At 37.8% G+C, this 14,687-nt stretch overlaps 1 protein-coding gene across 1 annotated transcript in view; it reads left to right on the top strand.

Annotated features, from left to right (window-relative positions):
* The first annotated feature begins 7,451 nt into the window (after positions 1–7,451).
* Positions 7,452–14,687, top strand: part of LOC122659709 (AP-5 complex subunit mu) — a 31,350-nt gene continuing 24,114 nt past the window's right edge. Inside the window, exons 1-3 of the mRNA XM_043854816.1 lie at positions 7,452–7,597; positions 8,063–8,209; positions 13,308–13,619. Of these exons, the coding sequence (XP_043710751.1) occupies positions 7,533–7,597; positions 8,063–8,209; positions 13,308–13,619 (524 nt within the window). The 5' untranslated portion in view covers positions 7,452–7,532. The remainder of the gene's footprint in view (positions 7,598–8,062; positions 8,210–13,307; positions 13,620–14,687) is intronic.

Genomic DNA, 14,687 nt, shown 5'->3' with positions numbered 1-14,687 from the left:
GCCGATTTGGATCTGGATGATGAGACATTTGAAACCGTGGGTTGCATCCATCCGTAGAAGAATATGGTCTGGTTCAAGAAAGTTGGAAAGCTATCCCATTTTTCCAAGAAAAGAATGGTCACTTTGCAGGTTTTTTTTGCTTTTTACACGAGTAGTTGAAGGACATAAGCACCTTTGGGGGTTAAAAAGCAAGAAAAGAATGAATACCCAACGGTTACACTGTGGCTTACGTTACCCCAGTCACCCAAGAATTGAATCAATGTATGTTACAGAATAAAATTCTTTCTTGCGCCTTCATTAACCACATTCTTCTCCTTTACCACCAGTAATGGAGAGCAAGAACAATCAATTCCAGCCACTTGGGGTCTGCCAGAAGCTTTTTGATTTCATCTTTAATGGTGTTGTAGCTCGAGGCTTCAAACGTATCACCTTGGGTCCTCCTAAGGTACATCGTTTGATTGAAAGCGCCATTACTGGTTCCAGTGTTCATGGGAGCTCCAAGAAGTTACCTTCTTCTATTGCCTCTGAAGGTGGTGGTGGTGGTGGAATTATAGCTATCAATGGTACTCAAACCCAGTTGCGGAAAGATGTTCCAAATGGAACAAGCTCATTAAGGGAAGTCCCATTGGAGGGCAAAGAATCCAAGCACAGTATCAATGGTCCTTCAAATAAGAACAAAGAAGCTGATAGATGTCAGGTTAGTCCCTCACCTCCTTCCTTAGAACCAGCCAAAACTAGAATCAATGGAACAGTAGAAGTGGTGCCACCTACTGCAACTGATTCTGAAGCCAGAGTCCCAAAGAAGATCATTAGTTTTAAAGATGAAGCTGAGGTGAGTTTCATTTTTAAAGGGAAAGAGAAGAAAACAGAAAAAGAAAAGTTGATAAAAGCCACTGAACCAGATGATCAAGGTGGGGAAGGGATTCCCATTACTAGGGTGGCCTCCAACAACATAGATGAGAAATCTGATGCATTTATCCGAAGTATTAAGGAGGCTTTAAGTAGGTCAGACTCTGGTCTCGATTCAAGATCAGTCCCATAGGTTATTCGGGTTGATGCAGTGGCTCTTGGGTGGTGCTTTTGTGTTACAGCTTATGACCATATGGAGTCAAATCCAGTGTTTAGTAATCTCTGCAGCAATAAAAGTTGATTTCAGGTGTAATCTCTCCCTTATTGAAGCATACATTGGTTCCTCTTTGTATATTTTATTTGTCCAAAATATAAAATTTTTATTGAATTTGCAGGCAAAACCGTCCAATACGGTCGATACAGATTGATATTAGATCAACCATGACCGATACAAATCCCGATACCGATATAAATAACAAAGATCCTATAGTCTGAATTCTCAAGGAGTGGCGCATCTTGGGTTAAAGAGCCATAATATATTGTAACAAAGTTAAAGGGTGCTTTTTATTGTCACCAAAATGGTGAACTCAGAAAGTGTCTTTTGATTGTTCCTTGTCTTATTCAGAATTTTTTTTTATTTTGGATAATTATTATTCGTGTAGAAGTTCTTCAAGTGAACATTACGAAGAGAATTTTACCATTATGTCATTATCAAGAGTAGTTTTTGTCTTGCATGTTTTTCGAGTTAGAGGTATGCAATGATATGATTTTCCACTAGTTGAAAAGAGTCTATTATACTAAAGAGCAAAAACATAAATAACATTTTCCCCCCCTACCAAGCTTGGTTGTACAAGATTTTTCTTCGTGTGCTTGCAACCAAGAAGATTATAAACAGAATCAGTAACCATATTTTTTGTCCTTGTAAAACTTATGTGTCACATACTAGGGAGTCTGAAGTATGTAAGGGATTTTCTTATCACTCCTTAAGGTGTCTAATAATTTTTCTGATTCGTATCCTTATTTATTTGCCCTCTTTGTTTATCACACATTCTTCTTTTAGTAAGGTAAAATCTGTCATTTCAAATATATACTCCAAAATTGTGCGAGACAATGACAACTCTTGAAAATGACTTTTTGTTTGGGTAATGACTTTTTTTTTTTTTGGGTAATGAATTTTATTAATGACAACCTCTAGGAAAAGAAACATTACAAGCATCCAAAAGTAAAGCATTACAAAGCAGGGGAGGGGGAGGACTTGAGATGAAGCCCCTAAAGGAAGCCAAAAGATCTGCCACAAAATTCCCTTTGTGAAGGGTATGAAAGAATGTAACAAAGTCGAAGGATTGCCATAAATAAATGCAGTCCTCAATGATGTGGTGAATATGCTAAGAATCCTTTGTGCCTTGCCATTCAAGATAGTGATGACCATCTCATTATAGCTTTGAATAGTCAGAGAATGAATCCCCAACCTTTGGGTCGTTTGAAGAGCCTGTTTGATTGCTAGGGCCTCGAAAACACAAGCGTAAGTATTACCACAACCAACGGAGAAGCCAAAAAGGAACCTCTCCAACCAATCCCGTCCAACTCTGCCATAACCACTCGCACCAGGGTTACCTAGACACGCTCCATCAACATTGATCTTGACCAGACCTTGTTTAGGGGGATCCAAGAGATAAATGTTTGAGAGACAGCAAGTAGTTTTATCTTGGCTTTTGAAATGAACTCCTAAGCAAACCTTCGAGCTCTATAAATAATATCCCTATTAAAAAGGGCATTCTTGTTGAAGGTGACTGAGAGATAATTGTTCCAAAGATGTCATCATTAATATGCTGAAGATAGTAGCCATCTTATCATTCAAGGAGCTTGAGCTACTAGAGGAATTGATCAATTGATGTAGGTTCTCTTTGAAATTGGTCCATGATTTTGTGTCAAGTAGTTTCGAAACACTTTTTTTTTAACCTTGACTTAAAGAATTTCTGAGAGTAAGACAAGGGACAATCAAAAGAAAGTTACATATTCTAGATACATTTATTCGAGGTATCATTTAGACAATTCCATATGTAAATACACAAGAGAATGAAAATTTTTCATCTGAAATGTTCCACAATCATTTGAATTTGGGGTCCATGAAGTATTGGTTTTAGAGTCCACATTGATGTAATCCCCACCTTGGATGGAAACCAAATGAAACGGCCTCATAACCCCCATCTTCTTTTTTTTTCTTCCCCTTTTTATGAAAAGGAAAACTATATACATAAAAAAGAATGGACTAAGTTTCCCTTCACCCATAGAGGATTGTTCCCCCCACCATCCTAGGGTTCACAAATCCCTCCTAGGGTTTTATTATATTTTAAAATACCCTCTTGATTCCCTTTTCCGTCCTCTCCTGCCCCGTGGTAAATGGGATCCCATTCATCGTAGGTGGAAGGAAACTCGGCCCAGAAAGAATTATAGTCAGATACAGAGGACACCATATTCTGTGACTGATAAACAATATAAGCTAACTTACAAACTAAAGATGAGACCAGACTATTACTAGTACAAATATCTATAAACATAAAACTTAGACATACTTTGTCCAAAATCAATGAGACCAACATCCATGACCAACACTCATGGTCGGCATAATCAAGCCACCGAACCACCTCGGACGAATTGATCCAAATTTTTATTGTTGAGAATCCCATCTGCAGGCTGTAGTGCCCCTTTCAGCCCTTGAAAAAGTCCTCTGACATATGCTTCTTGCTCGCCTCCTGTGTTGCTAAAATCCATAAATCCCCAGACAAAGTTATGCTGAAACAATATAACAACAGTCCACATATACCTAGAAGTAGATGAGTCAAAAAAAAAAAAAAAAAAAAAAAACCCATGGGAAATTAAGTTAGGATGATCCAAGGATGGAAGATCAATAGGTTCATCCAGGGAAGGGGTAGTAGAGGATAGGGAAATGAAAAGTTTTAGGTCACAAACCTATTTCTAAATATTATAAAGAACATGTAAAGAATTAGGAGATATATTATGAAAAGGGTCCTTCTAGGCATAACTATGCCTAGTGAATTATAACGCTTCATTATTTGTCACTTGGTAGTACATGGGTAATCCATGTGATAGAGGACCCTACGTACATCTAAATAGCCAAATTTTAGTCCAAAGTAAGCAAGGAAAGTTTCTCAAACTCTGATTCAAGTTCTAGTAAAATTACCAAAATGCCTTCAAATGGAGATGAGCATAAAATACAAAATGATATCTTTTGTAATTTTAGCTACCTTCTCTACTCATTTAAGCTGAATTTGCACCAATGAGATGCTTGCCTAGTCTTCTATCGCATAGACTAACCCATGTATTGTCATGTGACAAATAGTGAAGCGTTACATAAACCTTAGGTTGAAATTACTAAGGGTGTGTGCCTCAACAATTCCATCGGGTGAGGGGCTTGTGCGAAGGCAGATTCCAATCGATAGCCAATGCTCAAGGTGCGGAGTTACATCTGAAAATGTTCAACATATTATTCTCCAATGCTCATTTGCTCGAGCTGTTTGGGTTGGGTCTTCCCCATCTTATGAATGGCTCTACCTCCTTATCGGCTTGGATGAATAGTTGGAGGCAACACCAGTCCATGAGGAAGAAAGAATTAAAGGAGGTTAGTGGCCTTTGCCCTTTTATTCTCTGGTCCTTTTGGAAGGCTAGGAATGATTATGTTTTTGGACGAAAGGAGTGGCAGCCTATTGAGGTTTGCATCACAGCCCATGCTGCTTTCATGGAATTTGCTCAGGTCTAGTGCCCTAAGCATAGGCAGACATCATCCCAACCTCAACATGCTGCTGAATTACCAAGATGGATGCCGCTAGAACCACCATGGGTAAAGCTGAACACTGATGCTTCGTGGAGTGCAGATCAGTCTCTTTGCGGGTTGGGTATGATCATGAGAAACCATGAGGGGAGGTGTTGTTTGCTAAATCTGAGGTGGGCACTTTTGCAAGCATTATGGAGGGAGAAGTTCTATCAATTAGAGGGGGCCTTTTTGAAGCCATGGCTCAGAGGATCGACTACTTAATCATTGAATCTAATTGCAAGATAGCCATTGAGGCTATCAATGATCCTTCCATATTGGTTCCAATGACTTGCCAGGTGATCATCTCAGACATCTCTTAGTTGGTCACACAGTTTGTGTCCTGTAACTTTGTTTTTGTTTATAGGGAGTCAAATGTTGTAGCTGACAACCTAGCAAGGAAGGCCATGTCTATTTTGTGTTCAACAATTTGACCAAACTCCACTCCGTGGTTGAAGGAGTTTTGTAATCCCCCAACTACGTGTTATACACGTCCTTTTGAATAAATCTTCTTATTACCAAAATAAAAGGGTTGAAAATACTATATGAAATACCAATTTGTATGCTCTAGCTATGTTTGTGCCACAAGAGAAAAAAAAGGAAGGATATAAAAAAGAAATGCCGGCAAAGGCCAAAAAACCCTATTATTATTCTTCAAAGGCGAAGGCATGGGAAAGGCTTTTTATGAGTTCACTAGGCATAGTGACGAGAGAGAAAATCTATCTGAAAAATATAATTTTCAAGTGTTCCATAAGAAATAGAAGGTTAAAGAAGCAACAACTAACTAATCAGACTTGTCATGCTTAGGTAGGTTCAAAGCAGATGAAAAATAGAAGGGGCCTGGAAAGCTTCTATCTTCACACCCAAAGGCCTTGCAAACCAAACATATTTATAGAAATGACAAGAAGAAAATATGCCAATGTGATTCAACTTCAGCATTACAAAAAGCACTAGTATCATCAATATTAGCAAAAGAAGCTAATTTTTTCCTACATTTAGACCATTCCCTAAAAAAATTTTAAATTTGGGATGAACTTTGATTTCCACAGAAAATTCCAGACTCTATTCGGATTGCCTAAACTAACTAGAGGAAAATGAGAATTTAGATAAGAAAATCTGAAGAGAAAAAACAATCAGAGGAGAATAGACTTGAAAAATCAATCATTAAAATAGCATTAGCCACCTCAAGAGAAAATAATGATCTAATAAGTAGTAATTCCAACCCCATTCACCATAAGGTCATGAACTTTATCAAAGAGTGGAAGAAGATTAATAGAGTTAAGTATGACAAAACCATTTAAAGATGAAATCTAAGGATCTTTCTATATGGACACTTGTTTTCCATCCCCAATCTTCCAACAAATAAGCAAGCTTACACATTGTAAGTAACATTTTCTTAATACCATTCCAAATCCAAAAGCCATTTTTGGGTTGGAAAAAATGGTCTAAAAGATGTCACTTCCTAAAATACAAACTCTTAAGATTGATTATGAATAGAGCTTATTCTAAAACCCAAACCACCTAAATTGTTAGGTCAACAAATAGAAGATCAAAACATGGGAAGCAGTTTATGTTCCCTAACCTGTTTAGCATTTCAAAAAGAAGAACCAATAGAATCTAATTGTCTACAATTATTTGGAAAAAGAAAAGACATAGATTGGAATAGCATTAAGAACTGATTGAACAAACACACACTTGTTAGTTTGGGTTAAAAAGCTGGTATTTAACCCGATTAACTAATACTGTGTTTGGTATGTATTCTTGAAATGCATTCTAGGTTGATTTCGTAGTCTTAGATGATAAAAATAGTTATTTTTATATTCCGAGAGTGCAAAATCGACCTAGAATGCATTCTAAGAATGCATACCAAACACAACCTAAATGTTAAAAAGAATTGTGCTTTTTTTTACCAAAAAGAACTGCAATTTTACATTAGGAATGTGAACTGGTGTACCAAAGTAAATTGAATTGAGATCAACGAATACCCATAGCCTATATAAAAAGGATTTAAAATCTTTACCTATAGACTAAACATCACACAACTTTCTCCAACATCAATGATTTACCCAAAAAGATCTTGAAATGAAACAAGAATTGTCTTAAAGGTAGTAATGTCACTCTGATTAGCTTTACAAAATAATTTTTACCAAAAAAAAAAAAAAAAAACCTTTACAAAAAATAAAAGTACCTTCAACAAGTAATAAATGATAAAATCTAGGACATAATTTATTTAATTTAATGCCATACAATAAATTCATTTCTTTATATACATTAAGCAATCTAGACAAGCCTTTTATATACAATGATAAACAAATACGAACTTAGAGGACAACCATATCTAATACCTCCAATAGGTTCAATAAAGTACGTAAAGTATCCCAATTCTCCCAACCCACCTATGTCCCCTCTAGACAAAGAGTTGGGCTCACGTTCACATATGTGAACGGCTCACAACTGTCAAGATGGAATCCACCCCATGTGGGTCCACAGGATGGATTCTATCTTGACGGTTGTGAACCATTCTCATACGCTCACGTACGTGAACATGAGCTGGACTCCTAAACAAACGGGGCCTATGTAAGGGCCAAGGGTGTTAATCGGTTTGGTTCTGATTGATTGGTTTGATTTTGATTCGATTCAAGGAATGAGATCTAAAAACCAGAATCGAACCGTTTATTTAATTAAACGGTTCCAATATCTCAATTCGAGACCAATTAATACTCGGTTTTGATCAAACGGTTTTAGTTAAATGGTTTTATTAAGCCTTGCCGGCTACAGGCAACTTCATTGCTGATCCTTCGTTTCATCTCTTTGCTTCAAAATCCGATAGCATTCGAGGGGTGGGGGAAAAGCCATGCTTGGTTGTAGCATCAGAGCTCTCTGGATCCTCAATAGCCAAGATACCGTCGTCTTCTCTAGGTACACCACTCTCTGTGTCTGAAAATCTAGTGTCTTTCTCTTCAGGTCGTTTTTCTTCACACCTTTTTCTGTCTATTCGGGGAAATTGTTGTAGTTCTTGATCGTTGCCGTTCTGGACTTAGGGTTTCTGATTTCATCCTGATCTTTCGCTTGCGCAATTTTTGGGAATTTTGGGTTCTGACATTGTTTCTTCTACTCGAGATGGATGAATTTGTAACCTGTCTGCTGTTTTGGCTCTAAAGTTCAATTTTTAGAATACTACGAGGTTTAGATCATTTTTAAAATTTAAATTTTGAATGTTTATTTCTCATTTTGCTCATTTTGAAGATGCCGAGTTCTGCTTTGGATCTTTCTCTCTGCTCCAATTTTTTACTGCTATTAGTTCTTTACTTCTTTGCTCTTTAACGGATGTTCTTTGATCCATCTTCTTTTAATTGTATTTATATTTTTCCTTGTTTCTTCCAGGAGGTTCTCGGTAGTTGAGAGGCAGTGGCGATTAGCTTGTAAGAGAGACAATGAGACATCTGGGCCGGAGAGTCTAGAGTACAGCATGTTACCGTTACTTCCAACTGATTCAGAGTTTGTTGCTGCTTTTGTGGAGAGAAAGACGAGGTTAGCAGAAGTTTTGGTAATTGGATTTCAGTGATAAATATTGGCTTTTATCCCAAGGGGGTAGCTCAGTTGGGAAGGACCAACACCTCACAATTAAGAGGTCATGAGTTCAGATATCCTTGATGTCTGTCTACCTATAAAAAAAAGTGAATGAGAAGTGGATCGAATATATTAAACTAGTAGAAGGAATGTAACATTTGACACTCTCATTGATACAATTCTTGTTGTAAGAGAGGCTAGGTGAGCATAATTGGGGCGAATTTGGAAGGGAAGAGCTCCAACTTTACTCCAATTTAGCATCTGGATTTTATTGTTCCAATGTCGTGATCATTTTCAAGTACATGTACCAGTTAATAATCAATAGTCTTGGAATAAATAGGGCACTTAAAATAAGAGTTGCGGTGGTCTGTTTAACCAGTCAAAAATCAATTATCAGCACTCTAGAATGTCCAGGGCGCACAAAGTAACCAGTAAATAATCAACAATATAGATATGTTTCAGGCACACAAATTAACAGTCAATAGCCAATAATCAAAATCACTTATACTGGAGTAATATTCTTGAAATTCGAGACTTGTTTGCTCAGATTTTTTTTTATGGCTCTCTGTATGTATTTGTACATGTTGCACAGCAACTAATACAAGCATATATTTTGTACGTAGGACAGTCCTTAAAATTTTGCTATTTCAAATTAACATTTTTGGTGTTGCTGATCCAGAGGGGGATAAAACTTAGATGGTCTTGACTTAGGATCTGCTCATTTGAGTTGAGCTGATGGTCGGATCACTGGGTCTGAAGTCTGGAAAAACTGGATACATGTCTCTAGCATAGTAGCACAATAGCATGTATAATAATGTTTTAAGGGCCATGGCGTTAAGGGAAATCGGCATTTGAGAGTTGAAAGACACTTTAACCAATGTTCTAAGTAGGGATTGAGTTATCATGATCTCAGACAATTTGTATGCTGTTCCATCTTTGTAATTTTGTTTCTTTTCTGTGTCAGTTCTCATGATCTGCTTGTCTTTTCTCATTGCAGTTTTTTTCCCACCCCCTTTTCTTAAAGAAATCAGTACTCATGAATCATGATTTGGCAATTAACCAACCAAAAACCTTATAACTGTTAGTATATGTTTTCAGCATTTGTGCTTAATGGACCGGTTGTTTTTGGCATTTGCACCTAATGGATGTTTAATTTAATTTTGTGCTGCAAATGTTAGAGGCCAACTCATTGTTGTGCTGTAATAATGACTGGTTGAAAAATGTATCATGTCTTGTTGGTCTTTGTGTAGCCTTTCCTTTTTGAGCCCTCTCTTATAGTGGGCTCCCTTCTCTAATAAAATTTATTTTGACTCCATCGAAAAGTCAAAAAGGTATATGTGGGTGGATATTTAGTCAGTCGTTGTAATAAATTTTTTTTTGATGATTGTATTTAAGAGGATTTGTCCCCCAAAAGAAGGGTCCTTGATGGCTATGTTTGTGGTATCACATAATGTGTACTTCTTTATATTGTATGTTCATACCTAATTGCTGGTGTTTGGGATGATTATCCTTTGTGACACTTTGTAGGGTGCTTCTTTGTATGGCCTCTGTTAGAATATTGTACTCCAGAATACCGTGGGGGTATTCTGGTCCTTTTGGGGGTATTTTTCTATTATTAAGTGTCATTTGCTTATGTCGGCTATGTGGGTTTTAGTCCCACATCGCCTAGCTTCAATTATTTGTAATTTCCCCTCTATTATAAATAGAGGGGCCTTTTTCTCATTAATACAAGCCATTCCATTATTTTATTTCCTCTCTCTGACCCACGGTTCAATCAACATGGTATCAAAGCTGGTCTGATCTAGGTTAGAGAGAGAAAATCCTATTTTCTCCCTTCTTTTCCTCCAATCGATCTCTCCTTTTCTTCTCCTTTTTTTCTCGTTTTTTCCTACTCCTATTTTTCTCCTTTTCAGCACAAAAACAGGGGTAGCACTAATGAGGTAAACATCATATCGATGATTTAGTGCTGCCCCCTTTCTCTCCTATCGTTTTTTATTAAGAAACCCTGCTGGAAGCCTCATTTGCGATTTGGAGTTCCCCTTCTTTGAGATCAGATCTCTATAAACTTGATCCTTTAATTTAGGAACACCCTATGCAGCCTTTTTCCAGCCCTATTCTACCCTATTCCTAAACCTAAGTTCCCTTTTTCTTTCTCTCCATCAATTATTATTTTTTCCAGCCTAGATCCCCTAATCGTTCTCAACTTGTCAAGGTTTTTCAAAACCCTGACTCCAATCGATTTTAGGGTTTCCCTTTTCAGATGCGGCTAATTTTTTGGGGGTGATTCTCTATTACTACAAGCCCTACTCGACCTAAGTTTGGACCCTTTCTGATGGCTGGATTTGTTTCTACAGCAAAAATTCCTTAATCTGCTAATTTAGTTACCTGCCAAAAACCCTGACTTTCAAGTTTCAGTTTTTGCTAATTTTTGAAGGGCTGATTACTCCCACTTCAAGGACCAATCGACCTCAATATTGCACCTATCCAAGTTTTTTGAAGACCCCTACCCCAATCGATCTTTTCTTTTCAGGGTTTTCCAAAACCCTGATAAAAATCGATTTGGGCTTGGGATGTTTGCTGTTGTTCGAATGCTTTGGAGGTGGTTCTAACATTAAAAGAGAACTCTCCTTCATCAGTTCAAGGCTTGAAGAAGGTCCTTCATGCTAGTGTTGCCTTGCTCTACTTCTGCGATTTTTTGGAGTCTCTTCCCTTTGAAGATCAAGTCTCACTCTTACTGGAGATGAATTGTTCACCTTGGAGGTTCCATTCTAGTAGCCTTGGTCAGCATCTATTACATGTCTACATCAGCAATTACAACCCCCTTTCCCTAAATCGATTTCAATTTCAGGGTTTTCTAAAACCCTGACAACAATCGATTTTAGGGTTAGGGTTTTCCTATCAAGCTCATATTTTGAGGAGAGTCTTATACATACCAGGAGTATTCAACCCATTATTCAGCATCTTACATTAGGTTTTTTAGAAAACAAATTACGGTTCATTCTGTTGGCTTGGTTTCTTCAATTTACAACCTATTTCCCTTACTTATTACTCTATGGCTGGCTGCTTCAACTGCCTATGGATTTGTTTGGTTATTTACCTTGTCTTTGCTGGTTATTTTGAGCTTCACTACCTATCTGGCTGGTATTATTGATTGGCTTCCATCAGCATGACTGGTTGATGTGTTATTGCTGCCTTCAAGTGGCATACTGCTGCCCTATGATTATGACTGAGTTTCCTCTTATTGGAGATCGAATTTCTTTCATTATGGAAGACTCGAATCTGCTACCCTGGAGATCAGCTTCTTTGGGACTACAACAGTGTGTTCTACGGTTATTGGCTGTACCGACGAACCTATTCAGTTATGTGGAGCCTTTCTGGTTTACATCCAGCATACTTTGGAGCTTGAATCCTAGCATTGTTACTGATTCAGATCTGATCCAATTTTTGTTGAAGCTTCTTCATTCAGCTGCTGTCCGGATATCTTTGTTAGTACTGTTTAGCATGTGGGAGTTTCTACCTTGGAGTTTTTTGCACAATTGCTCCTCCCTGTTTGAAGATTGATCAAGCCTTGAAAGATGGAGCATTTCCTTACTTCAAATCAGATCGGTATACTTCTCAGATTTGCCCATTGGAGTTAGGAGTTTCTCCCCTGCAGGGGTTTCCATCAAAAGTGTTTGTTTGATCAATGGAAGATGGTTGGAACTTTATGTTGCATAATTTACCCCTCCTTTATAATCCCACTGCTATTTTTCCTTCACCACCTCCCGAAACATACCTTAGCATTCCCCATAAACACTTTGGAAGATCATGGTATTCTCTTGTTTGCCTTTTCTTCTTTTTCCATTACACTTGGTAGCCATTGACAAACTTTGGAATGTTATGTTTTGCCCTATCTCTACAATCATCTCTCGTATGTCCACGTGCATTACACGTGAGGGGGGGGATTATATATAGTATATCTGCAGCCATTGCAGAGAGCAGAACATGCAGGAACACTTGGTGCAAAACATAGAAGGTCAGAGGTTTCACCATTTTTCACCATTGCCAAAGGGTATCTACTTTGTTATTGGGTTAAGTTTGTCATAAGGGGGAGGCTGGTGTTAAAAGTTTTGAAGATGTTTGGTTATTTTTTGAAGATGTTTGGTTATTTTTGAAGATGTTTGGTTATTACCTGCCTATATGAGGATCTACAAATTGGGTTGATTTTTTTTCCGGTGCTTGATTTTTAACTGCTGCTTGACTCATCTGACGGCTACCCTAGTTACTTATCTTCAAGATTATACTTCAGAGATTCATTATTGGACAAAGATTGGTAAGAGATGCTTTTTTTGCTGATCAAGTCTGTCCAAGTTTGAAGGTCTATTTGGGAGCTGCATTCATTTTGGAGCTGGAATCTGCTACAACTTATTTTTTCCATTTTATTCAAGTTGGGCATTATTACCTTGTATGCGCCAACTTGAGGGGGAGTGTTAGCATGGTTATGTAGAGAGTTTTTTTCTTTAGTCCACGTTGAATCTTTCTTCTTTCAAATTTGTATAATCCAGCGTGAGGGGGAGTGTTAGAATATTGTACTCCAGAATACCGTGGGGGTATTCTGGTCCTTTTGGGGGTATTTTTCTATTATTAAGTGTCATTAGCTTATGTCAGCTATGTGGGTTTTAGTCCCACATCGCCTAGCTTCAATTATTTGTAACTTCCTCTCTATTATAAATAGAGGGGCCTTTCTCTCATTAATACAAGCCATTCCATTATTTTATTTCCTCTCTCTGACCCACGGTTCAATCAAAAACCTCCTTTGCCCTTGTTCTAACTCGTTCTATTGTTTGTTTTGGGTGGGTTTAGCCCCTCTGTTGTTGTTGTTGTTGCTGTGGTTGTAAACTATCTTTTATCCTTGGTAATAAAATTGTTAATCATAAAAAAGAAATCTGGTGTTTTTGGATGAAGTTAATATTCTTAATGCCGATTTAGTATTCTCTAGATTTCCTTTCCGGTTACTTCAACTTCTCTTTCATATATTTTTACTGGGGGACTTCGTCATGCATTCGTTTCATTTGTGCAGAGAAGGTTCTGCCCGTGGTTTTGGTGTACGTGTCAGTCAGTCAGCTGAAGGATCAGATTCCTGGGTTGATGATCCTATTACACGTCATATTATCAGCCTTCAAATCAATAAAGATGAGGAAGGGGAGACTTTTTTGTTATGGCCATTGGTTTTGCATGTAAAGGGCCACTACTACATTCTTGTGTTACCTTTGGTTGAACCCTCCCATTTAAAAGCATATGAAAGGATGTGTAAAAAATCCGATTGTGGAACTTCTGTTGGCGAAGAGGAAAGTCTATCATCCCTCCTGCTTGATCTTCCTTGCATCACAGGGTATGGTAAGTTTTACAATGTAATGCTGCCCCAAAAAAAAAAAAAAAAAGAAAGAAAAGGAAAATAACTTTTAAGTTATTACTGGTGAAACATTTATGTTTCCTTTTTTTTTGAAATTTCTTTTCATGATTCCATTTCCTATGTTACTGACTTTGTGGCAATAATACATATGTAAGCATTTCATTTTCTTTTCCCATCTCTATCTCCCCCTTGAGATTTTGAACATTGTCATAAAGAAAGATGGACAATGTCTTTTCTTTTAGCTTCTAATATTATGATATTTACTTTTTTTTTTAGTTGTACAAAAAGTCAGAATGTTATTCTATTTGGAATTAGTTTTGCTAGGTGCATCTTTGCTTTTGTTTGCATTTGCACTGTTGTTGTGTGTTGATATACATTGTTGTAGCCCTTACTTAACAGCTCGACTGCTCGAGATTTTAGGATAAGCGGTTGTAACATGGTATGAGAGCCAGGAGGTTGGGTGCTCAGACCCTGGTAAGTGAAAGGGGTTTGTGTTATGTGTTGTTATGCTCCTTGGTGCCATGTGATGGTGCACGTGCAGAGCTGTGTGTGTGCCTGCAAGTGCAGGGTGGGGGGTGTTGTTGTGTGCTGATAAACATTGTTGTTGCTCTTACTTAACAGCTCGAGCTTTTAGGATAGGTGGTTGTAACATATGCCATTTCTGTTTGCAGTGTTTCTGAGTTTTCAGATCCAGGATGCTTTGTCATAAATATCTTAGGTAAGTGCATTTTTGGGTAAGCTTCTGGGAGGGCTTCCAGAAGCCTGCTTCCTCGGGCTAGAAAGGAAAGTCAAATCAGAGGAGTTGGTTTTGAATAATCACCGCCTCCTAGCACCATAAGCCCAAATAGGGGGTGGAATGGGCTTCTTGGGCTTTTGGTATTTAGGTGGTAAAGATTCCAAACCAACTATTTTGTTTGGATCCATCTTTTGCATCTTTTGAAGCTGAGGTTATGGAATCCCTGAAGCAAAAGCAGAAGCTGAGAAGCTTGGCCAACCCAAATAATACCTTAAGGGCCTGTTTAAATAGCCGGGTTTTTGAAGGGGGGG

This window comes from Telopea speciosissima, chromosome 4, assembly GCF_018873765.1.
Source record: "Telopea speciosissima isolate NSW1024214 ecotype Mountain lineage chromosome 4, Tspe_v1, whole genome shotgun sequence".
NCBI lineage: Eukaryota > Viridiplantae > Streptophyta > Magnoliopsida > Proteales > Proteaceae > Telopea > Telopea speciosissima.
This window is presented reverse-complemented; position numbering and strand designations above follow the sequence as displayed.